Source organism: Nycticebus coucang, chromosome 19 (assembly GCF_027406575.1).
Source record: "Nycticebus coucang isolate mNycCou1 chromosome 19, mNycCou1.pri, whole genome shotgun sequence".
In the NCBI taxonomy this organism is placed as follows: domain Eukaryota; kingdom Metazoa; phylum Chordata; class Mammalia; order Primates; family Lorisidae; genus Nycticebus; species Nycticebus coucang.
The window spans coordinates 51,033,429-51,059,423 of record NC_069798.1 but is presented as its reverse complement, the minus strand read 5'-3'; the positions used below and the strand labels follow the sequence as shown (position 1 = coordinate 51,059,423).

General features: G+C 40.3%; 1 protein-coding gene across 5 annotated transcripts in view; it reads left to right on the top strand.

Annotated features, from left to right (window-relative positions):
• Positions 1-1,057: 1,057 nt before the first annotated feature.
• The window catches only part of CCDC68 (coiled-coil domain containing 68), a 62,338-nt gene continuing 37,400 nt past the window's right edge, over positions 1,058-25,995 (top strand). Inside the window, exons 1-6 of one of the 5 annotated variants that reach the window (XM_053571572.1) lie at positions 1,106-1,180; positions 5,452-5,673; positions 7,347-7,421; positions 16,049-16,177; positions 17,312-17,398; positions 20,889-21,029. In XM_053571572.1, coding sequence (XP_053427547.1) covers positions 16,061-16,177; positions 17,312-17,398; positions 20,889-21,029 — 345 coding nt within the window. In that variant the 5' untranslated portion in view covers positions 1,106-1,180; positions 5,452-5,673; positions 7,347-7,421; positions 16,049-16,060. Of the gene's footprint in view, positions 1,181-5,451; positions 5,674-7,346; positions 7,422-16,048; positions 16,178-17,311; positions 17,399-20,888; positions 21,030-25,995 lie in introns of all 5 variants that reach the window. The other 4 variants (XM_053571576.1, XM_053571574.1, XM_053571573.1 and 1 more) reach the window with 4 other exon arrangements.

Below are 25,995 nucleotides of genomic sequence, written 5' to 3'. Positions count from 1 at the left end.
TACACCATCCTAAAAGTTCATGAACTTTCAAAGGGCCACAGGAACTAAACAGAAAGAGTTCCCAGTGGTCAAAGGTAGAACAATTTAAACAAAATAAATAATATACCATGGATATAAAATAAATATACATGAGCCCATACTTATATAAATAAATGATTAAGTCGGTAAATAAATGGGAGAGACAGAACAAATCCTCCTGACTTATTCCAAACAATCATAGGCAGATACTCCTTCCTCCAAGGGTGAAGTTTAATTGACTGACCGTCATTCAGCAAAAAGAATATGGAAAAAGAAAAACAGTACCAGCAGGAGAGAAACTGGCAGACACCCCTTTAACTAAGGGACTGAGGTCAGCCTCGCTCATGTTGCCTCCCAGGGACTGCCTGAGAGGTCACTTCACCTCTGTGACCTTCCTCCCCCCAAACCCACAACAACCGCCATCTAATCAGGAGAACATTCAACAAAACCAAAGGAAGGGCATCACCAAACCGCTCCTCATCCCAGTGCTTCACGACAATTCCTTAAAACTGTCAATGCCAAGAAAAACCCAAATATTTGTCACAGACCAGAGGAGACTAAGGAGACAGGTCCCTGAGCGCAGTACGGTGTCCCAGAGGGGACCCTCCGACAGAAAGAGGGTAGTAGAAAAGCTAGTGCTTCATTTATTTAGGCTGCATGAAGTCTGGAGTTGAGGTGACAATGACAGAGCAATGCAAGTTTCTTAGTTTTGAGAAGTGTACCATGGTTATGTAAGGTGTGTGAGTTAGGTGACACCTGCTGGGGGGGCGCATAGGGAACTCTTTGTACTCTCTTTGCAACTTTTTTGGTAAGTGTAAAGCTATTCCGAAATAAAAGTTTTATTAAAAACATTCACAACAGAAGTTTATGAACTGAAGATGTAGACGGAACCTTTTTGAAAAGCAGCAGCTAAAAAGTTCCCTGCAGAGCGGCGCTCCACTTTGAGAGCGCGGGCCAGCCCTTGAACCTGCGCGCTGGGCCAGCGCGTCCCCTCCCCGGAGTCTCCCCGGAGCCGGACTGTGGCCTCGGCGCGCCCACGGGGCGGAGCCAGACCTGCGGGCGGCGACAATCGCCTAGTCCCGGGAGCCCGCCCCGGCCCCAGGCCCAAGCGCCAGGGGGAGGAGCAGCACCCGGATCCCGCTCTGGCTCAGCGATCCCCAAGGTAGGAGAGTCTGGGACCCCGCGGGCCCAGTCCCTGCGGCGAGCGCCCGGTCTCCCCCGCCAGGTGTGTGTGGGGTGTCCAGGTGCCCTTGGAGCCGGTTTCCCCCGCGGATCTCAAGACACCAAGTCACTTCCTGTAACAGGGTCCTCAATAGAAAGGGTCTTCCTCCCCGGAAACGTGTGTTGGGCTCCTTTGGACTGAAGTTACTTTTTCTCCGGAAAGAGAAAGAGTTGCCTTTCCTCGAGAGACGAGCCTTTCATTAGCTGGGCCCATAGCGCATTATTTATTTAGGCTGCTGTTATGCGATCCCTTTGCCAGAGGTCCCAGCGATTTCTGCTTGCTAATTTCAGGGGAGTGGAAAAGCCTTCCGGAAACCGCTGTCACCTGTTAAACTCCAGCGTGGCGGCTATAACAGGTCACCAAGCACGCCAATTTTTATAAGCAAAGAGGAATGGAGTTGGTTTTCTCGCCCTTCATTCATTCTGTGCGCTTCTGCAGCTGAAGGTGTAGCAGAAGGGAACAGCCCGAGGCCTGACAGTGCCCTGGTGTTCCTGCCGAGTGGCTATCAGGGGATGTAGAGCCGGAAGGTACAGAGCCCCGGGCATCCTTCCTTCTCACTGAATGGCGAATACAGGAGAGAAGTGTAGTTCTTTAGATTGGATGATGACATAGCTGCAAATTTTCCATCTTTTTCTAAAGGAAAACAAAAATAATTTTTGAATATAAGGATCAGAACAAGCAACTAGTCTCAAACATAACAGAAGCTGTGTTCGTTCCTCATTCTATCATGGTTGTTTTATTTTAGCAATCAAAACCTCTTTTATTTCTCGGTGTATATAGACTAGACGAAGTGTCAAAATATAAAAGGGAATTATTCTGCATATGCCACAGGGAAAAGATAATCCGTTCTTTTGATTTTACCCAATGCTATTAAATATTCAACTCTCCAGGAGTCTGGTTTTCCAGAAATTTGAGCTGGGCAGGAGTGTCAGGTGCCCTGGCAGACATAATTGGTGCTGTTGTTAAGCTGTGGCTGGCCTGGCGCCTCCTCCTCCCCCTGCTCTCCCAGTGAGAGAATGAAGGCCCCTCTCCGGAATTTCTGCCTGAGGCAGGGAGAGTCCCTGTGGCTCCTCAACTGGGTGTGTGTGTGGGGGTGGGGAAAGGGGGGATGAAAACAGGTTCTACTTCCTGGGACCTAGACAAATGTCATAAGGAGATTCTTACCCTTTATTATTTACAAAATACATTGATTCCTAACTAGAAAAAATTTGAAAATAAATGCAGGTGTTATTCTGTGAATTAAAAATAGTCATGTCCTTTTACTGATTCACAAAAAGTGCTCAATAGTGGACGTGAGTTGTAATCCAAATTTTGTCCGAAGCTAAAAAAGTGTAAACTAGATTTGTATAAAACTGAAAAATAAGATGTATATTTGTGTGGAATAAGAACTGAAAAAAGAAAGAATTGAAGATTTGGAGGGAATTTAAAAGTCTTTTAAAGTAGTAGCTTCCAATCTTTTAAACTGAGATGTTCATATCAAAATTATATGGCTTATTATTATTATTATTATTATTTTGAGACAGAGTCTCAAGCTGTCAACCTGGGTAGAGTGCTGTGGCATCATAGCTCACAGCAACCTCCAACTCCAGCTCAAGCGATTCTCTTGCCTCAGTTTTTCTATTTTTAGTAGAGACAGGGTCTCGCTTTTGCTCAGACTGGTCTTGAACTTCTAAGTTCAGGAAATCCACCCTCCTCAGCCTCCCAGAGTGCTAGGATTACAGGCGTGAGCCACTGTGCCCAGCCTGTCTGGCCCTTTTTTGATTGAACACATTTCATAAGGGTAAAATTGTACTATGAATTTAGAAAGATGTTTAAATGAATTTCATTTTACTAAGCACAAAAATAGTCATTTACATAGGCATGCATGCACACGTGTGTGTCTGTGTGTGTACATGCATTCAGTTTTAGAAAATACAGAGTGCGTCTGTAAGTGTGTAACACTAATCACTCGTTCATCCAACCAGTATTTATTGAGTGTTTTTATGGGCTTACAGCCCTGTGTAGATAAGACACATTCCTAAAGAAGAAGAAAAAAAAAAAAGACACATCCCTGTCCTCTTGGAATTTATACAACATTGGAGTCCTCCAGGGCACCTAAGCCCACAGATCAGGAACCACATTGATAACCCACCTATCAGTTTTGATAGTGTCTGAAACCAGATTAGTTTCAAATTACATCTCCTTAAACCAGCGGTTCTCAACCTGCGGGTCATGACCCCTTTGGGAGTTGAAGGACCCTTTCACAGGGGTTGCCTAAATACATCCTGCATATCAAATATTTACATTACGATTCATAAAAGTAGCAAAATTACAGTTATGAAGTAGCAACGAAAATAATTTTATGGTTGGGGGTCACCACAACGTGAGGAACTGTATTAAAGGGTCGCGGCATTAGGAAGGTTGAGAACCACTGCTAACCTGACATAAATAGTCAAATCTAAAAATGATGAAAGAACTTGCATGTTACTCTGGTCAATAGTTTTTTATTTAGGTTTGGAAAGAATTTAGAAGTCAATTGTTCTAAGTTTAAGTGTTTAATGTTATGAAATATTAAACTAAAAATAGCTAAGTATCAATTTCATGCAAATTAAATTTAAACTAAGTTAGTAGCATGGACACCAATAATCTAGGGGAAAAATACTTAACATTGAGAAAATGTAGCCATCATTTTTTTCCTGTAAATTAGAACATATGGCTACAATTATATTTTTCCTCCAGAAGGAAAAGACATTTTTATTCAAATTATTCTTACTCTTTATTCATTTTTTCAAAAAAAAAAAAAAACAGCTTTATTGGACTATCATTTACATACCATAAAATACATCCAAGGGTATACTCAATGATTTTTAAGAAATTTATGGCATTGTGCAACTATCACTACAGTTCAATTTGAGATCATGTCATCATTTTCTAAACATCTCTGTGTCTGCTTGCAGTCACTCCCCACTCCTACCCAGACAATATCTGGTCTTTACTTATCTGGCTTCTTCGCTTAGAATAAAGTTTCTGAGGTTCGTCTATAGTTGGTTCATTTTTATTGCTAATTACCACTTGTTTATTCCTTTCCATGGTTATACCACATTTTGTCCACTTGGAGGACCTTTCTGCAGTTACATGTAAATGATAAGACAGAAGCGGTGTGCAGTGGCTCAGGCCTGTAATCCTAGCACTCTGAGAGGCTGTGTGTGGATTGCCTGAGCTCACAGGTTCAAGATTAGCCTGAGCAAGTGTGAGACCCCATCTCTAAAAAATAGCTGGGCATTGTAGCAGGTGCCTGCAGTCCCAGATACTTGGGAGGCTGAGACAAGACAATTGCTTGAGCCCAAGAGTTTGAGGTTGCTGTGAGCTGTGATGCTACAGCACTCTACAGAGGACAACAAAGTTAGACTGTCTCAAATAAAAAAAAAAAAACGACAGATGCGTTGGTCTGACAGATACATCAGTCCAGATTCCATGGTAGCATAATTTGAAAATAACTGATACGAGCCAGCACCCTGACTGGTGTTTTGATTCTCCTCTATGATGATTTTAAATATTAACATCAAGAGTTAAACATTCATGTTCTTCTTAAGTGGAAAGAAAAAAGGCTTGGCTCGTGGTTACGATGCCAGCCACATACACCGAGGGCGGTGGGTTCAAATGCAGCCCAGGCCAGCTAAACAACAGTGACAACTGCAACAAAAAATAGCCGGGTGTTGTGGTGGATGCTTGTAGTCCCAGCTATTCGGGAGGCTGAGACAAGAGACTCAACTTAAGCCCAAGAGTTTGAGGTTGCTGTGAGCTATGATGCCGTGGTACTCTACCAAGGGCGATGTAGTGAGATTCTGTCTCAAAAATATAGTGAGATTCTGTCTCAAAAATATAAATAAATAAAAATGAAAAAAGAAAACAAAACTAAGCAAAGAAAAATGAGACAATTATCAGCACAAGGAGGAGAAAAGGGTTACAAGAAAATTAGCTTAGTCATAGTACACATTTGGCTTATATTTACTAATAATGCTGAATAACAATTTAACACGAAGTTATTACCTACTCATATCTGGATATGGGTTAAGGTGAAGGAGGATATAAGAAAAGTATATAATTACATATCAAAATGGGTAGTAAATAGATGATGTCACCTAAAAAATTATCTTTCATTCTAAGCTGCCAATAAACAGACTTCAAGTTATGTTAATGCTCTTTTTTTTTTTTTTCTACTGCGACAACAGCGTCTGCTCAGGCTCATGAAGGAAACACCTGGGATCTCACATCAGGAGTTGCTTGACTGTTACTGAGTGACTTTGGAAAATCTTGATTCTTGGACCAAGAAATGAGGCTTAGAAATTCATTCAGTGAAGCAGGTGGCAAAGTGGTAGATTGGAAAGAGATAGCAGCTTCACAGGAAGGAGCTAGCAACTCCTGGGTTCAGATCTCATGACAGCGTTAACTAGGTATCTTTGGTCAATCTTATTGACTCTTGTTTCTTCATCTGTAAAATGGGAGTAATGATACTGATATCTCTGGCCACATGTGAGAGGTCTTACAGGCGGCATAGGGTAGTCAGTCAGCAGATGGGCGTGGTCCTTCCTTCTCATTCTTCCCGGGATGGAAAGGGATTCAAGTGATTTGTGTCTTTTTGCAGGTTAGTTGGTTAGTTGCTGAATGTTGGCCAAAACCTTCAGCTGTTTTTCAAAACTTTCAGCTGTTTCAAATTATGCCAGTAAACTTTAAGGACAGACTGTTTCATTACAAAGACATCTGAATTGGGGGCCAACCTATCTGGATTCAGGAAGGAGGACAACTTGTAACCTTGAAAAACTTACATCCTTCTCTGGATCTTATTGAGCTATGTATACGTATGCTGATGATAGTAACTAGAGTATAGTGTTGTAATGATTAATTTTGATAATAGATGGAAAATATTTTTTTGTTAATGGCACAGTGCTTTGTCAATAGTATAGTATATTTGCACATTGTGTTTGCACCAATATTTTAATCCTTTCCCCCCCTTTTATCTCATTGCTAAGAGTTTGCTATAGCCCTGGCTGTGATATAAATATATACAAATGAATAGCTCATAATGGAATAACATTAACCATACTTAGCAAGATCTTAGATTATTACTTGCAAATAGAACTTGGGTACAGTGTGGCCATGCGTGTCTTTGGTATACTGTGCATCATTTTCAGATAAGCTCTGCAGTCACCTGAGATTTAGCCAGCTGACACTGGATGTCACCATTGTGCTGCGTAATGTATCTATAGAACAGGTGTGCTGTTTAATATTCAGGACATGGTTTGTCTCTTCAAGGGCTTGGAGATAGCTATTTTCCGCTCATATATCCTTGTGGCTTTTTAAAAATTATTATTAAATCATAGCTGTGTACATTAATGCAATCGTGGGGTACACTGTGTTAGTTTTATATACGATTGGAAATATTTTCATCAAACTGGTTAACATAGCCTTCACGGCATTTTCTTAGTTGTTGTGTTAAGACATTTACATTCTACATTTAGTAAATTTCACATGTACCCTGTAAGAGGCACCCTAGGTATAGTCCCACCAATTATGTTGTAACATTTTCAGTTTCTACTATCTAAGGTCTATATAAAGATGATCAAAATTGAAAAAACAATATTGTTAGGTTAAAACTGAGAAACTAAACATGGAAAGCTCAGAAACTGTAAAACCAAGCAGAGCACGTGGTTGCAAACCAGAGTAACTGACTGTGATTTAGCAGAAAGGGAGTTTTCCTGGGAGAATGTGGGGCAACCACCAGAATTGATGGGAATATTGGAAACTACGTTTGGGAAAATGGGAAGATCCCACGTGTTGGACCTTAGCAAGCTTAGCCTGTAGGAAGAGCAGGCTAGGGGCTTTCTGGCATGGCTACTGGCCACTGGATACTGTTACTGACTTTTCTGCCACAGGACACAAAAGCACCCCTCTGTTCCAGGCTCCTTTCCTTCCCTGGATAATAAGAGGGTTTTTACCACCTCCAGCTCCAACAAGCCAGATGCCTCGTCCCTAAGTTGCATTTCCAGTAGTAGCTCTAGGTTGGCCATGTATAGGCCAGGGAAGGAGATGAATAAGCAAGAGACAAATGGTGCTTCTGTGTATCCAGGAGGGAGATTCAGGCACTAGAGAGCCAAGCCATGCCAACATCCACCACGGTGCTTTCAGTCCGAGCCCTGCACAGGTGAGTTGAGAATACCTCTGTGTTCCCAGACTCAGTTGCTTACACTTTGCAGACTTTGACAGCTTCATAGACTATCTTTGCTTCAGCCCACCGTCAGAGAGCCGCACCAGCTAGGGCTAGACCTGTTGTAATGTGGCTGAGGAGACAACTCCTCAGTTAGGCAAATGGGACGTCTCAACACATTTCAGTCAGAAAGGAAGAAGAAAGTTAAGTAAGAAAAGAAAAGAGAGGAGAGGGGAGGGGAGGGGAGGGGAGGAGAGGAGAGGAGAGGAGAGGGAAGGGAAAAGAAAGGAAAGGAAAGAGAAAAGAGAAGAAAAGAAAATGGCAGGCTGCCCTGCATACTGTGCTGTTTCTAGAACACTGTTCCAGGCAAATGCTAGCCTCTGCTCTTGCTTTTCCCTTTGCCAGCACCCTCTTGGTTTGCACCTCCCTTTCCTCAAGTCTTGGGCTCAAATGCTGCCTCCTCAGGCTGGCTTCCCCAGCCACCCATGCAGAGCAGCACCTCCTCTGACTCCATGACCCGGATCTGCTCGGATCTGCTTTTCTGTACCCACTTGTCACCACCTGCTGTTAAATTCCTTGCGTTTTTATTTATGTGTTTAATGACTGTCTCATTTCCTGTATTGAAAGTCCAGAAAGCAGCATCTGGCTCAGCCCTGGCCCCACGACTCCTAACACAGTGATGTTCAGTAAATATTTACCCCGTGAGTCAGTGAATCTGGGTAAAGAAGGGAAACACCTTTGTTAAAGCCTCTAAAATAAGAACAGTGCCTGTATTCGTTTTCTGGGTTGCCCTAACAAAATACCCCAAATGGAGTGGCTTAAACACAGAAAATGATTGTCTCCTGGTTCTGGAGGCTTGAAATTGAGGTCAAGGGGTCTGCGAGTTGGTTACTTCTGGGGGCTGTGAGAGGGAATCTGTTCTGTTTCATGCTTCTCCCCCAGCTTCTGGGGGTTTACAGGCAATCTCTGGTGCCCCTTGGCATGTGGAAGCATCACCCAGACCTCTGCCTTTGTCTTCACAGCTCTCTCCCTTCCTTCTCAGATCTCTCCCAATTTTGCCTTTTCATAAGGATACCAGTCTGATGTTATCTTTACTTAACTAATTACATCTGCAAAGACACCATTTCCAAATAAGATCCCATTCTGTAGTACTGGGGGTTGGGACTTCAAAGTATGAATTTTGGGAGGGGGTGCAATTCAGCCCAGAACAGAAACCTTCTGTGTGTTTAATGTGTAATACTTCAGCTATCTTCATGTCACGGAAGATTATTACCTTGGGTGCCGAGAGATATTACAGTTCACAGTGATGTATGCATTGCTCTGTAGATAGTAAACTAGATATTGGCATCATTGGTTGGGCAAGTTGATGAATTATTGATGCATTAGAATAGAACCACAGATTTACTAAGGCTTAAAATCCACCCAGACAAGATTTCCTTTATAGCCCAGATCAGTCTGCAGATTATTAAAATATTACCTGGTTCTTCCCTGCAAGAAAGAAACCCACCCTAATTTCTTGTTGGCCTTAATTGTGGATCATGGTTTCCTATTTCATTTACTCATTTGACAAACGTGTACAAATTGTTTATTACGGGTTGTATATGCTATTGCAAGTGTTTGATAAATATCAATTCACAAACAACACCACGTTGATTATTGTTAATAATGAATATTATTTGCATTTTTCTGTTAAGGAAACTGAGGCATAGAGAGGTTAGGAAACTTGCCCAAGGTCACACAGCTACTGGGCACAGAATGAGGTCATGAAACCCGACAGTCTGCCTGTAAACCTTTTAACTGTAGAACTCTCTTTCTTCCCAGAAAGCCTCATGGAAAAATTCAGTGTATGTGATGGAACAGCAGAGAAGCTTTGGTTGACGTTAGGTGGTAGAGCTTTGCCTGTTCAGCAACCACCCCCCCAACCCCCCAGCCCTGTTTGAAAAGCCCTAATCTCAGAAATAACTCCTCTTGGCCTGATGCCACTTATAAGCTGTCTTCAATCCGTTCTAGCAAAAAACAAATCAAAAATCTTTCCTTACTTTAATTAACTGATTGAATTTTATTTTGAAAATTTTATCTGCTTAATCTACTTCTGGCTGAAATCAAATGCTAGCATGGATTTTCCTCGGGATGGTAATGCCATATGGCAATTTGGACTTTACTGGCTTATGCTCCCCTTGGGTTTCCTTAGACACATCAGGGACTGTGGGCACAAAAGTTTTCTGAACCAAAGAGAAAAATGGAATTTAATTTCATGTGATTACGGTGAGATAGAAAGCTTTGCAACCAGGCAGATGTGAGCAAGCTGCTGTGTCGTAGTCTGCCTGTCTTCTGTGGTTATCAACAATATAAAATCACAGGAGCAACACCGCCGCCAGCCACTGTCCATGGAGGGCCTTCTGCAACCAGGCATTTAGAAAACACAGCAAGTCATTTTCATATCTCTAGGTGTTCCAGCCCTATTTTATAGATATCTGAGTTAAGGCTAAGATTTTATGTAACTTGTTAAGAAGGCCCAACTGGTGAGTAAAAACGTGGGATGTTTCCAGAAATAATCAGTGATTAAAATACAGAATTCCTTGATTTTAAGAATAAAAGGCACGTATGAGAATATATTTTAGGATATATGATGTAAGGTCCAGCGTAATTGCTATTCATATTTTGAAAGACGTTTTAAGAAGGTAGTGGGATCCATTTTAAAGAGTGATCTATTCCTGGGCAGCACCTGTGGCTCAAAGGAGTGGGGCGCTGGCCCCATGTGCTGGAGGCGGCAGGTTCAAATCCAGCCTCGGCGAAAAACTGCAAAAAAAAAAAAAAAAAAAGAGTGATCTATTCCTTTGATAAAATGGAATTTTGTTATTGTTATTTTTTAATGCACATACTGTGTCATATACTAAAAAGAAAAAATGAAATTAAATCTATTAAGAAGGACTATAGACCAAGAGGGATTGAACTAGAGGAGAAAATTCAACAGAGAGCAGATTGTTTGCTTTCTCTCCATTTCCCACTGGTCCTGCCCCCATCCTCTGCCATGCACTAACTTGGGGGTCAGTAATCCTTTCCCAGAAAGGGCCAGATAGTAGATATTTTAGGTTTTGCTTGCCACATTCTTGCTGTTGAAGTGCCAAACAGCATAGACACCATGTAAACAAATGGCCGTGATTACATTAGAGTAAAACTTCATTTCTGGGTACTAAATTTGAACTTCATGTAACTTCCATGTGTCATGAAATGTTATTCATCTTTGATTTTTATGGATATTAAATTGGAAATTCATATAATTTTCGTGTGTTACAACATGTTCTTTTTCCTTTTTTTTCTTTTAACTGTACAAAAGCGGAAGAACCATTCTCAGCTCGTAGGCTGTACAAACAGGCAGAAAGTGTGGTTGGGCTTCCAGGTAGTGGTCCGCTGACCTCTTCCCCTGGCCTGCTGACCTCTCCCCTGTCCTGTTTACCCTCACTCGGACTTCCAAACACATTGCATATTGTCGCTATGAGAGTTTCATTTACTCTGAGCATATAAATGTTGTTTTGCACCAAGATCTTAATCCCGGAACAGACTTTAGAGGACCCAGCAAGAGACACGCTCCCACTCACATTTTGCAAAAGCAGACTTGCAGAATTGCTGCTGCCAGATGAACTTCAGCTGAAACAAACAGAAGCCATAGCTGCTGTTTAAGAGGATTTATAATAAAATGGAAAATTCTTGGCATGCTCTGCCAATCTCACTGAAGATTAAGGGATAAATGTGGGACTTGGTGGTATCCCTAGAAGCAATCTTCTTTCAAAGTGATGCTGGCAAATATAAAAAGTCTTTGTCTCTTTCAGCAGTGTAGGTCATTGCCAGATTTTGAATAGTAATATTTTGTTGTTGTTGTTTTTCTCTAGGGAAGCCAGCTGTAACACGCGGGACACATGCCTGAACTTGGTTTCAAAAAGACCAAGATTTGAGCATTAGCTCTGATAATTTTATTGTGATCTTGAATAAATTAACATTACTAGGGTAATCGTAGCTTTCTGATCAGTAAAATGGGATTAATGATCCTATTTCACAGTTTTTTTTTTTAAATTACAGTTTACTTTTAATTTGTTTTCATTTATTTATTTTTGCAACAGATTTTTCTCTGTTGCCCAGGCTGGAGTGGTGTGGCATCAGCCTAACTCACAGCCACCTCAAACTCCTGGGCTCAACGGACTCACCTGTTAGGCCTCCTGAGTAGCTAGGGCTACAGGTGCGTGTCACCACACCTAGCTAGATATTTTTCTTTTTTGTAGAAATGGTAGGCATCTCAGTACATGGCTCAGGCTGGTCTCAAACTCCTATCCTCAGGCAATCCTCCCACCCCTGCCTCCAAAGTGCTAGAATTACAGGTGCCTGACCTAGTTTATTGTTTAGTTCTTTACTATTTATTGTAGAAATTTCAAACAAAACCAAAATAAATAGAGAGAAGTATAATGAACTCTATGTGCTTGGCACCCAGTTTCAATAATTACCGACATTTTGCCAAACTTCTCTCATTTTTATCTCCATCTCTTTTTTCCCTCCCTCCTAGAGCACTTTAAAGCAGTCCCTAAGGTAATAATATCCTTTCACCTGCAAATCTTTTAGTAAGTATCACTAATCAATATGATCTTTTTAAGAATGTCATACTTTCATCCTCTCCACGTCTTTGTATAGTTTGTTGGAGTCAAAATCCAAACAAGATTCCTATTTAATATATTGCATTTGATCATGTATCTCTTAAGATCCTTACAAGCCTTAATTTAGGGTAATTTTTAGTTTTATTAAAATTGATCAATGAGGTCTCTCAGGTTCATGTATTCCTCATTAAACTTTCACCTAAGTTTTTTTTTTTTTTGCAGTTTTTGGCCAGGGCTGGGTTTGAACCTGCCACCTCCAGCATATGGGGCTGGTGCCCTACTCCATTGAGCCACAGGCGCTGCCCTTTCTCCTAACATTTTTAGCCTTGGGTGATGGTTGTTGTTTAGATTCTTTATGAAGGGTTGCGAAATATAGGTTTTCTAATTTCATCAATGCTTTTGAATGTAGTAGCTAGAATTCCATAGGAAATTTTCCCTCCTCAACTATTTGGTTGCCATAATATGCAGTTCATATAGTGAAAAAAGGCTAATGCTTGTTTTGTTTCTGCCCGTTTTTAGCACAGTGATCTACCGCTGTTGAGTTGTTGCTTAATCACCTTCCAAAAGTGGGCAGCGTGTGCTGGTGGTGTGGGTTTCTCCTCTGTCCTCCTCAATTCAGGGATTTAGTATGTTTGATGTGTTTCAATCCATCACAGCCATTCTTCAGGAAGGCTTTTGTTTCCTATTCAAGTAGTAAGTACTTGACCACACTTTAGCTTTCTGCTATGACCAGATATCTCAGGTTTACTTTATATATTTCTTTCTTTCTTTTTTTTTAATTCACATCTTTTATTTGGCGCACTTCATCACAATTTGATCAAAAGCGTTAGGCAGCTATCTCTGTTTTAAGATTATTTTTCCACTTCACTTCTCAGAAACCAAACTAGCAGGCCTCTGTCTCTCTATCTGGAAGGCTCCTGTAAAAGCAGGTTACCTCAGAGGCAAGGTACTTTTCCGCATCCTCTCTGGGCCTCTGGTTTTCAGGAATACCAGACCAGGTCCAGCAGGAGTTTTAGCAGCACCGGGAGTGCTTGTAGAAGCATTTAGTGAAAGCAGTGGCGTGAAAGGAAGATCCTGGGTGGGTATCTTCCTGAGGTTTTAGGTGAGGAACTGGGACTGTTGGAAGCAATTTGTGTCACGTGGCTTCCATGGCAGCTCAGTGCTACCAACTTGGAAATGACCGCTGTCTTCCCAAATCCCACAGTTCCATCAATAACCGCTCCTCTATTTTCTGCCAGCTCTGTGTTCCTCAAGTTTTCTTCTATCCGGTGAAAGAGCCAATCTCTTCCCACAAACACAGAGTCTGTCGTTATGATCAGTACTTCAAATAACAGGGGTTTCAACAAAATGTCCTGTGGCTTGTAGGGAGCACACTGTGCTTTAGCTTCTGGTGCCCTACTCCGGCCATATTTTGCCATGGTAATCTAATTGACATTTGTAGAAGGGCATTTCTCTGCCCATCTAAATAACTCAGAGCTTCCAATTTGGTTGAGCTTGTTGCTGCAACTGAATTGGGCCCTGGCATTATTAGTGAGCTGGAGCTCTGAGAATAAGGGACTCTGGGGCTTTCCACATACTTGGGCTTTCTGACAGGACCTGGCGATTTTTTGTTTGATCTTGATTGCACCAAGTGAGACTGTCGAGGTGGCAAAGGTGATGAAGGCAGAGAGATAGAGACACCTTTGGCCAAGCTCACCCTGTAGGTGTCCTCTGCTACAGGAAGACTGCTCAAAGAAGAGTCACCACCACGGCCAGTGGGCAGGACTGGAGAAGTCTCTGGACCAAAGTCACCTCCATCGGATACTATCCTGGTGACAGGCACATTAAAACTCCTGACTTCAGCATTCCACAATGAGTTCATTTATATTCTCTTAATATCTCTTTCCTTCTTGTTCCCTCTGGGCTCTTCTTCAGCACAGCCTTTAACATTTTCAACACTCTGCCGGGAAAGTTTCCAACTCCGGTGCTGTTCCCCACCCCCAGGGCCGGGCCTCGGGGTGCCGCCGGCTGGGCACTCGGCGGTTGCCTCTCCTCCCCTACTTTCTATATTTCTTGCTTTAGCCATGAATTAGCCAAGAAGCCATGAGAACACAGTCTGGCTGCTAGGAATGAGAATTGCTACAATTTCTAGATTTTTCAGTGGATAGAGGTAGAATATATATATATATATATATTTTTTTTTTTAAGGAGAACAAACCATTATTTCATACTCATAATTCCAGTTCAGATTGCAATGTTTTCACCTAACATTTTTGGCTCTATATTTTATTTTTTCTTTTATGCTAAATATCTTGATTATTCACAAGATTCATGCATTTACTTATTGGCCTTATTCTGCAGTTTGCACCTGTGCATATGAACACACACAACATTTAATAGCTTGAAAATATAGTTTAAGATTGTTCTGCCTTTTTTTTTTTTTTTTTGAGACAGAGTCTCACTTTGTCACTCTCGGTAGAGTGCCATGGCATCACAGCTCACAGCAACCTCACACTCCTGGCCTCAAGTGATTCTCTTGCTTCAGCTTCCTGAGTACCTGGGACTACAGGCGCCTGCCACAACACCCAGCTACTTTTTAGAGATGGGGGTCTCACTCTGGCTCAGGCTGTTCTAGAACTCATGAACTCAAGCAATCACCCACCTAGGCCTCCCAGAGTGCTAGAATTACAGGCATGAGCAACTGCCATGGCCTCTGATTTGCTATTCTTTTTGTGCTTAGAATATAGCATTCCAGAGATAATTAGTCCTTAGTAGGTGGTTTTTCCTTTTTTATTTATTTATTTATTTATTTTTGCAGATTATGGCCAGGGCTGGGTTTGAACCCACCACCTCCAGCATATGAGGCCGGCGCCCTACTCTTTTGCGCCACAGGTGCCGCCCTTTAGTAGGTGTTTTTAACTCACTTGAAATAATTGATGTGGTTATATCACCAACTTGAGATATAGATATATTTATTTGTTTTGTTTATTTCATTTTATCTTCATTTTGGATGATTTCTTTCTTTTAATTTTGTTTTGTAATTAGGTGAAACATTTACATAAATCTGTAAGACATAGATTTCCCTCTTCTGTTTATATTTCCTACCCTTCATGTAGGAAGTATGACATTATGTATTCTTTTCTGCACTATGCTTTTTCATTAAATAATAATACACTGTTGTAATGACTCCATAATAGTTGACAGTTTATTTAGCCAATCTTCTCTGTGGGGGAATTTGAGTTTTACTGATCTTCTTTTACTATTTATATAGTTTTTCAGTAAATCGTCTTTACAGATTATGTATAAAGCTACCTTCATACACAACACACAATTTTGTTATAATTGTCTATGTTAGTTCCATAGACACTAAGTACTCACAATGTGCTAGGATGTAAAGAGCACTATAATCTGGTCCCTGCTCTTGAGGTTTTATAGTCTAAGATGATGCAGAATAAAAAGAGAAATTTTATATTTTTCTTTCTTAGATTATTTAATTTTCTATTTTTTAATTAATCTAGATGGTGTTTTTCACATTAAATTAAATCCTGGATTTATGAATATATACAGACACCAGTGGCTTATCATTTTTCTACTATATTTGACTACAGTGATAAAACAACTTCATTCAATTTATAAACCATATAATTATGTAATCAAAATGATGTGCTTTGGGCTGGGTATAGTGGATCACACCTGTAATCCTGGCCTTTTGGGAGGCTGAGGTGGGAAGATCCTTGAGTCAGAAGTTCAAGACCAGTCTGAGTAAAATGAAACCCCGTCTCTACTAAAAAAATAGAAAATTAGCCAGACGCAGTGGTGCATGCCTGTAAGTCCCAGCTACAGGAAGGCTGAGGCAAGAGGAATACTTGAACCCAGGAATTTGAGGTTGTCGTGAACTAGGCTGATGCCAGGGCACTCTAGCCTCAACAACAGAGGGACACTCTGACTTTCAAAAAAAAAAAAAAAGTGTGTTTTGCTTAACTGACTTCTATCTTTTTATAGCCAGAATTCATAATGACAACAGTGACGGTGACCACAGAAATTCCTCCAAGGGGTAAGGGAGAAGACAATTCTGCCTTGTACGCGTCGACATCGGCTCACATTATTGAAGAAACTGAATATGTGAAAAAGGTACGTGGGTTCCCATAATCATTAGCATGACAGGATTTCTAAAAAGTTCTCATATGGATTGGTGGGGCTTTGCTTTGCTTTCCTTAGAACATATAAAAAGGAGCAAACTTATTTTGGCGCAGGACGGACTTGCCAGCTGAAATGTTAACACGTGTGTGGTGGTTTCTCCGGAGGATGGGAAACTGTTCCTACACTTGGAAGAAAATGATTTTCTTCACTCAGTAACATTGAACAATGGGCCAGGAGGGTTCAGAACACCTATCAGCACTTAATTTGTCCCACGCTATTCACCACTGGATTTCCTCCTGTTTTATGATGTTTCCCAGTTGCTTCGCGAGCGCTGCCAGTGTTCCCAAGTAGATGTCCCGTTTCCTGCTGCGTTTCTGCCTCTCCTTAGCTTCCTCCTTTTCACAGTTCAGCGTAGCTACTGCCAATGACCTGCTGGCCCCGTACTTCATTAAACACGTGAATTTTGTGAGAATCTCAGATGATAATGGCTGACGAAAGTGTACACTCTTGTGAACTGTTTCTTAGAATAGATGGCTAAATTCCGGCACAGTCCATAACGTGTTCAGATCAATTAGTTAATTCATCATTGAGTGTCTTACCATTCCATAGGCCATCAAGCCGCGGGCTTATATTTCATGCATACATTTGTATGATCTCTTAGTAATTATTCTGTAGTAATTGCTTAATAGTAATTATTTTGTAGTAATTACTAGGTAGTAATTATTTTGTAGTAATTGCTAGATAGTAATTATTTTGTAGTAATTACTAAATAGTAATTGTTTTATAGTAATTACTAAACAGTAAATTAGTAATAAATTACTAGATAGAGAAAATAGAACTAAATAGTGTTAAGTACTAATTACTAAATAATAACTATTTTGTAGGATAATATTCACTTAGGTTATTATGTGAGGTCTGTCTGTGAAAGTTATAAAGACCAAATGCTTATTTTTGGCAATCTAAATAATATAAGTGCAAGTTAGGTTGATGGCAGTTATTAAAATCTGAAGTCAATATATATATATGGACATTATAGATAAATAGCTGATATTGAGGAAAAGCACTTGACAATATTTTAAATAAATATTTGATATATGTATATATATATTTTTTTTTCTCTGCTAGATTCGAACTACTCTAGAAAAGATCCGAAATCAAATATTTAAAGATGAAGCAGGACAGAACAGTGTAAATCACAAACTGGATGCAAAGGTAATACGTTTCTCAAAATTTGCTACTTTTATTCCTTCAGAAAATTAGCATAAAGCAGTATAGATGTTATTTATTTAAGTGACTTTTTGGTAATCATGAATTCTTTTTTTTTTTTGGAGACAGAGTCTCACTTTATCACCCTCAGTAGAGTGCTGTGGTGTCACAGCTCACAGCAACCTCCAACTCCCGGGCTTAGGCGATTCTCTTGCCTCAGCCTCCCGAGTAGCTAGGACTACAGGTGCCCGCCTGGCTATAGTAATCATGAATTCTTGAAAGCTTTGAGGGAATGTTAAAATATCTCATGTGTATCTAAAGATGTTAAAGGCCATATATGTGAAATGTTTAACCACAAATGTCATCAGTGGATCACATTGTAATCCTTAACTAAGGACCAGACCTTACTTAAACACATTAAACAAGGCTTACTTATTTAAAGTATATATGGGTACTGTCGGTCCAGCCAAGGTACCATGACAGTAACATTTCACGACGACAGACAAAGATATAAGCTTTTAGGGTCACCTGGACCATTCTACTGGACACACTTCTGAAGCTTTCAGACCTGAATTGGGTGAGGCTCTTGTTAGATATTCAATAAGCTGAAATGCACTCCCCTCCCCAAGATCAGCCTTCTGTACCTAAGGTAAAGCAATCTGCACTTAGCCATGTCTAGATCACGCTAGCTCAAACCTCACTGGATCCAGGTGCACCTCTTCAGTGCTGTCCATTGTACACTGCGGCCGCAGACAGCAGATCACAGGGTATGATACATAAATGCCACCCTTCCCTCATCTTCAGCCTCCTAAAGTGACCCAGCTGACTTCAGTGTGTTTTGAATTAAGTGCTTTGAAACTAGAAAAAAAAAGGTTATGTTTGGAAATGATGGAGAAGATCAAAAATTCAGTTTTGACTGTGCTGAGCTGTCTGTTAGACCTCCACATGGAGGTTTCTCATAGGCGGCTGGACATAGGATTCTGGAGTTCAGGGTTAGAGGTCTGGGCTGGAAGGTCCGGGCTGTAGGGTTGAGATTTGGGGCATAGAGATGATATTTAAAGTTCTGAAACTGGAAGAGAGCAAGTGAGTATGGCTAGAAACGAGAGAGGATCTAAGCACTGAATCCCTTCCAATGTATAGATATGGGGAGAAAGAAGAACCATCTCAGGAAGCTGGGTTGGGAGGAAGAAAAGGAGGGACGGAGCCACTAAAGGAGAGTGAGGGAAGGCATTCAGAAGGGAGGGAGAGACCGCTCTGTCCCTGCGGTCCATTGGTTAAGAAATTGAGCACGGAACACTGACCACTGGCTGTGAGGATGTGGAGGTTGCTGGTGGCCCTGACAGGAGCAGCTTCTTAGGCATGGAGATTCCACTGTGTGGCTGTGTCTCTGCTTCCAGCACCTCGAACGACAGAAGGTCGGCAGCCACTGTCCCTGTGAAGATTTCACCATAATAACCCAGTAGGGCCTTGCTAATCTCAGCTGTGGTCTGCAGTCTTAGCAGCTCCGCATCCCGGAACTTGTTGGAAATGCAGCATCTGGGGCTCCTGACTCAAAATCTGCATTATAACCAAGTGATTCCCATGCACATTAAAGTTGGAAAAGCATTGATCTATGACCTTCATAGCCACCTACCACTGCCAATAATCTAACTTCTGCAAGAGTCTTTCTGTTGAATTAAAAAAGAAAATAATTCCTACCCTGTATGTTGAGAATGAGAATATGCACCCGGGTCTGGAATGTAAACATCAAAACCATGGCAGAGTTATGGCGAGGGAAGATATTACTTATATCCTCGGTGTTTGTGGCCGGCGCCCTACCCACTGAGCTACGGACGCTGCCAGAAGAATGTCTGTATATTTTAACATCAAAATGTCCTACGTGCTTTGTGGTTTTTCTTTCTAGAAATGTAGTCAATATATTGTATGGAGAGAAGATAAGCTTTATGGTTAAACAAACTTGGATACTAATTCTGGTTCTGGAAGTTATTTTGAGTTTAAACTTAGTTATATTGAACTCTCTCACCTTCAATTTTCTCATCTGAAAGAAGGGCATAGTACTTTCTAGTGTTTTGAGTATTCAGACAAAAGAATGTATTTATTTATTTATTTGTTATTTATTTATTTATTTTTTGTGAGACAGAGTCTCACTATGTGCCCTTGGTAGAGTGCCCTGGCGTCACACCTCACAGCAAAACCTCAACTCTTGGGTGTAAGCCATTCTCTTGCCTCAGTCTCCCAAGTAGCTGGGACTACAGGTGCCTGCCACAATGCCTGGCTATTTTTTTTTTGTTGTTGTTGTTGTTGTTGTTGCAGTTGTCATTGCTGTTTAGCTGGCCTGGGCCGGGTTCAAATCCACCAGCCTCTGTGTGTGTGGCTGGCACTCTACCCACTGAGCTACAGGTGCAGAAGAATGTATGTATATTTTAAGACCAAAAAGATGTCCTGGTACATAATAGGTGCTTAGCACATAGTAATTGTTATTATAAACGTAGGGGGCATGTGTAGTAAATTTTCTGTCTTGAAATAAGTTGAAAGAGCAGAAAGAGGAGACAGTGGAAAATCGATACTTTCTGTGTCTATAAAATCAATGGATTGTGATGTTTTTAATTTCTTTTCCACCGCCTTATGTCCACAATTCCAGATGAAATTTTTGCTCCAAATGTATTTTCAGTGAGCTAGAGTTTGCATAGTGTTATAAAGGCAGTAACTCTCAGTTCTGAGATTTCTAATTGGAAATTTAATTTGAGGTGATTACAATGAAGTATTATTAAATACTGAAATATTATGTATTGTAACTATTAGGACTGTATTAGTCTATAATGCAATGTAGCCGAAATATATGTATGTCTACAACTGGCCTGTGGATATTGTATGTCTCCTAAAGGGAAGGAGGGGGTCTAAAAATCTGGCCTGTGGATATGGTATGTCTCCTAAAGGGAAGGTGGGGGTAGTGGGGGGATACAGGGTGTGGTGCACCTTTTGGGGGTGGGATGCAATTATAAGAGAGTCCTTATCTAACAAAAGCAATCAGTGTAACCTGGTTCTGTGTACCCTCAATAAATTCCCAACAATTAAAAAAAAAGAGTGTATTTGAAACTGTAGGCAATATGAGAGGCATTAATGATGTCGTTCTACCTTTTTAAATATAAGATTACGTTAAAATTTGAGGAAATAGAGAGGCCAGCTACTTCATCTAGAATTCTCCATTAAAATTTCAAGAGATTAAAAAAATTTCAAAAACGGGGTGGTGCCTGTGGCTCAAGGAGTAGGGCGCTGGCCCCATATGCCAGAGGTGGTGGGTTCAAACCCAGCCCCAGCCCAAAACTGCAAAATAAATAAATAAAAAATAAAATAAAAAATTTCAAAAGATTTATTTCATCTGTGCTGACCTGAATCCTTGTTGACATAGGTAATATTGAGTGATAATTATTGTTGTCAAAGTTTATAGAGGAAAAGAGTCAGGGCTATGATCTTCATTCATGTCTGTCCATTTCAGCATCCTGGAAACTTTCAAAATGGCTCTGATTCTGAAACGGATCCTTCTTGCAGCAGTTTGGATTTGCTCATGAAAAAGATGAAAGGCAAAGACCTACAGCTCTTAGAAATGAACAAAGAGAATGAAGTATTGAAAATAAAGGTATGGCTATTAGGAGAAATCTTGAATTTTGCATTTTGAGACTTTGAGCTAATCGGATCTACTGGTAGCATTCAAGTCCCTGCAGAAGCAGAGAGACGTGTGCACACGCACACTCCCAGGTCCACATGTATGTCACCATTACAGAGAAGCTTTTTCATATTTCTTTATTATTTTTTTATTAAGTCTTTTGTACATAGATCATAAATACATTTATGCCAATTTCAGTGTATTGATTATTTGTACACATTGGAGTGCTTACATCGTACTAATCAATATAGCTTTCACCTCATTTACCCAATTATGACATTAGGACATTTGTGCTCTACATGTGATAGATCCAACTTGTACTTGCAATGTGCTTCATAATTGTTGTCCCCCTACTATCCCCTACTACCTCTCTCATCCCCTCTTCATCTTTCTCCCTCCCCTTCCCTCCTTCATCTTAGGCTAAAATTGTATTTCATTTTTCATATGCAAGTGTGAGCTATTATAAATTGGTTTCACAGTAGTACTGAGTACATTGGATACTTTCCTTTCCATTCCTGAGATACTTTACTAAGTATATTTTCCAGCTCCATCCATGTAAACATAAAAGAGGTAAAGTTTCCATTTTTTTTTACTGCTGCATAGTATTCCATGGTATACATATACCACAATTTATGAATCCATTCATGAGTCGATGGGCACTTGGGCTTCTTCCATGACTTGGCAATTATGAATTGAGCTGCAATGAACAATCTGGTGCAAATATCTTTATTGCCAAATGATTTTTGGTCCTTTGGATATACACCTAGAAGAGGAATTGCAGGTTCAAATGGCAGGTTTACATTTAGATCCCTGAGGGTTCTCCAAACTTCCTTTCAAAAGGAACATACTAGCTTGCATTCCCACCAGCAGTGCAAAAGTGTTCCTTCCCTTTTCTCCACATCCACGCCAACATCTGTTGTTTTGGGATTTTGTGATGTGGGCTACTCTTACTGGAGTTAGATGATATCTCAGAGAGGTTTTGATTTGCATTTCTCTGATGATTAAAGATGATGAGCATTGGGGCGGCGCCTGTGGCTCAGTGAGTAGGGCGCTGGCCCCATATGCCGAGGGTGGCGGGTTCGGGCCCAGCCCCGGCCAAACTGCAACAAGAAAATAGCCGGGCGTTGCGGCGGGCACCTGTAGTCCCAGCTGCTCGGGAGGCTGAGGCAGGAGAATCGCCTAAGCCCAAGAGCTGGAGGTTGCTGTGAGCGGTGTGACGCCACGGCACTCTACCCGAGGGCAGTACAGTGAGACGCTGTCTCTACAAAAAAAAAAAAAAAAAAAAGATGATGAGCATTTTTTCATGTGTCTGTAGGCCATGCACCTGTCTTCTTCAGAGATGCTTCTGTTCATGTCTCTTGCCCACAATGAAATGGAATCACTTGTTTTTTGCTTAGTAATAAGTTTGAGTTCTCTGTGGATTCTGGTTATTAGGCCTTTGTCGGTAGTATAACTTGCAAAAATCCTCTCCCATTCTGAGGACTGTCTATTTGCTTTACTTAGTGTGTTCTTGGCAGTGCAGAAGTTTTTAATTTGATCAGATCCCAGTAATGTATTTTTGATGTTGCTTCAATTGCCTGGGGTGTCTTCCTCAAGAAGTATTCTCCCAGGCCAATTTTTTCAAGCGTTTCCCCTGCACTCTTTCTAAGAATATTTATAGTTTCATGTCTTAAATTTAAGTCCTTTAACCAGTGAGAGTCAATTTTTGTTAGAGGAGAAAGGTGTGGGTTCAGTTTCAGTCTTCTCCAAGTTGCCAGCCAATTTGTTCAACACCATTTATTGAATAGGGAATATTTCCCCCAATTTATATTTTTAATAGGCTTATCAAAAATCAAATGATGATAAGTGTCTGGGTTCACCTCTTGGTCTTCAATTCTGTTCCGTACATCTACCTCTCTATTTTTGTACCAGTACCATGCTGTTTTGATCACTATCGATTTGTAATATAGTCTGAAGTCTGGAAGCGTGATTCCTCTCGATTTGCTTTTATTTCTGAGTAATGTCTTGGCTATTCAAGTTTTTTTTCTGTTTCCATATAAAATGAAGTACTAATTTTTCCAGGTCTTTAAAATATGAGAGAGGTGCTTTAATAGGGATCATGTTAAATCTGTAAATTTCTTTAGGTAGTATAGACATTTTAACAATGTTGATTCTTCCCAGCCATGAGCATGATATATTTTTCAATTTGTTATCATCTTCAGCTATTTCTTTTCTCAGAGTTTCATAGTTCTCTTTATAGAGATCTTTCACATCCTTAGTTAGATACACTTCCAGATATTTCATCTTCTTTGGCACTGTTGTAAAGAGAATAGAATCTTTGATTGTTTTTTCCCCTTGACTGTTGTTGGTGTATATAAAGGCTACAGATTTATGAGTGTTAATTTTGTATCCTGAGACGTTACTATATTCCTTGATCACTTTTAGGAGTTTTGTAGTTGATTCCCTAGGGTTTTCAAGATATGTAATCACATCGTCTGCAAAGAGTGACAGTTTGATCTCCTCTGGTCCTATTTGGATCCCCTTGATTGCCTTCTCTTGCCTGATTGTCGTGGCTAAGACTTCCATTACAATGTTAAAAAGCAGTGGAGACAGTGGGCATCCTTGCCTGGTTCCTGGTCTGAGCGGAAATGATTTCAATTTTACTCCATTCACTATGATATTGGCCGGGGGTTTGCTGTAGATGGCCTCTATCAGTTTAAGAAATGTGCTATATATACCTATTTTCTTAAGTGTTCTGATTAACAAAGGGGGCTGGATATTGTCAAAAGCTTTTTCTGCATCAATTGAGAGAATCATATGGTCTTTGTTTTTTAATTTGTTTATGTGATGTATTATATTTATGGATTTATGTATATTGAACCATCCTTGGGACCCTGGGATGAAACCCACCTGGTCATGATATATAATTTGTTTGATGTGTTGTTGGATTCTGTTTGCTAGGATCTTATTGAATATTTTTGCATCAATATTCATTAGAGATATTGGTCTATAATTTTCTTTTCTTGTTGGGTCTTTTTCTGGTTTGGGTATCAGGGTGATATTTGCTTCATAAAATGAGTTGGGAAGTATTCCTTCTTTTTCTATGTTTTGGAAAAGATTAAGTAATATAGGTACCAGTTCCTTTTTAAAGGTTTGGTAGAATTGTGATGTTAAGCCATCTGGTCCCAGGCTTTTCTTTTTGGGGAGATTTCTTATAGTTGATGCTATTTCAGAGCTTGTTATAGGCTTGTTCAACATTTCCACTTCTTTCTGGCTAAGTCTAGGAGGGTGGCATGTTTCCAAGTATTGATCTATTTCCTTGAGATTTTCATACTTCTGAGAGTAGAGTTCTATATAGCATTCATTAAGGATTTTTTGAATTTCCGAGGAGTCTGTTGTTATTTGGCCTTTATCATTTCTGATTGATGAAATTAGGGATTTTGCTCTTATACTTCTGGTTAGGTTAGCCAACGGTTTATCAATTTTATTGACCTTTTCAAAAAACCAACTCTTTGGTTGATCTGTTGTAGGATTCTTTTGTTTTCAATTTCATTTAGTTCTGCTCTAATTTTAGTTATTTCTTTTCTTCTGCTGGGTTTAGGGTTGGAAAGTTTTTTTTTTTTTTTAGAGACAGAGTCTCACTTTATGGCCCTCAGTAGAGTGCTGTGGCATCACACAGCTCACAGCAACCTCCAACTCCTGGGCTTAAGCGATTCTTCTGCCTTAGCCTCCCGAGTAGCTGGGACTACAGGCGCCCGCCATAAGGCCCAGCTATTTTTTTTTTTTTTTTGGTTGCAGTTTGGCCAGGGCTGGGTTTGAACCCGCCACCCTCCGTATATGGGGCCGGCGCCTTACCAACTGAGCCACAGGTGCCGCCCAGGGTTGGAAAGTTTTTCCTTTTCTAGTTGCTTGAGATGTCCCATTAAGTTATTGACTTCCTCACTTTCTGTTCTCTTGAGAAAGGTTTGCAAGGCTATAATTTTTCCTCTTAGGACTGCCTTTACTGTATCCCAGAGGTTCTGATAGTTTGTTTCTTCATTTTTGTTTTTTCCCAAAAAATTGGTAATTTCCTTCTTAATCTCATCTATGACTCAGCTATCGTTTAGCATGAGGTTATTTAGTTTCCATGTTTTTGTATGCATGTGGAGATTCCTGTTGTTACTGAGTTCAACTTTTATTCCGTGGTGGTCCAAGAAAATACAAGGAATGATTTCTATTCTTTTAAATTTTCTGAGGCTGGACTTGTGACCTAAAATGTGATCAGTTTTGGAGGATGATCCATGGGCTGATGAGAAGAATGTGTATTCAGTTTGTTAGGATAAAATATTCTATAGATGTCTATCAGATGCAAATGTTGAAAGGTTAAGTTTAATTCTAAAATTTCTTTACTTAGCTTCTTTTTTGAGGATCTTTCCAACACTGCCAGAGGAGTGTTAAAGTATCCAACAATTATGGTGCTTGGGGAAATCAAGTTGCTCATGTCAGTTAGAGTTTCTCTTATAAATTGAGGTGCATTCTGGTTGGGTGCATAAATGTTGATAATTGAAATCTCATCATGTTGAGTGCTGCCCTTGACAAATAAGAAGTGACCATCATTGTCTTTTCTTACTTTGATTGGTTTAAAGCCTATTGTATCTTTGAATAGAATTGCAATGCCTACTTTTTTCTGATTTCCATTTGCCTGAATTATAAATGACCATCCCTTCATCCTGAGTCTATGTTTATCTTTTAAGGTAAGGTGGGATTCTTGAATGCAGCAGATGTCTGACCTGAGTTTTTGTATCCAGTCAGCCAACCTGTGTCTCTTTAGAGGGCAATTTAATCCATTCATATTTATTGAGAGTAATGATAAGCCAGACAGAGTTCTGGGTATCGAGTTTTTCGAAAGTCCAGTGGACATTTTTAATCCTTTCACCACTATGAAAGTTAGAATTTGATCAAAAGTTTCCAAGTGATTTTA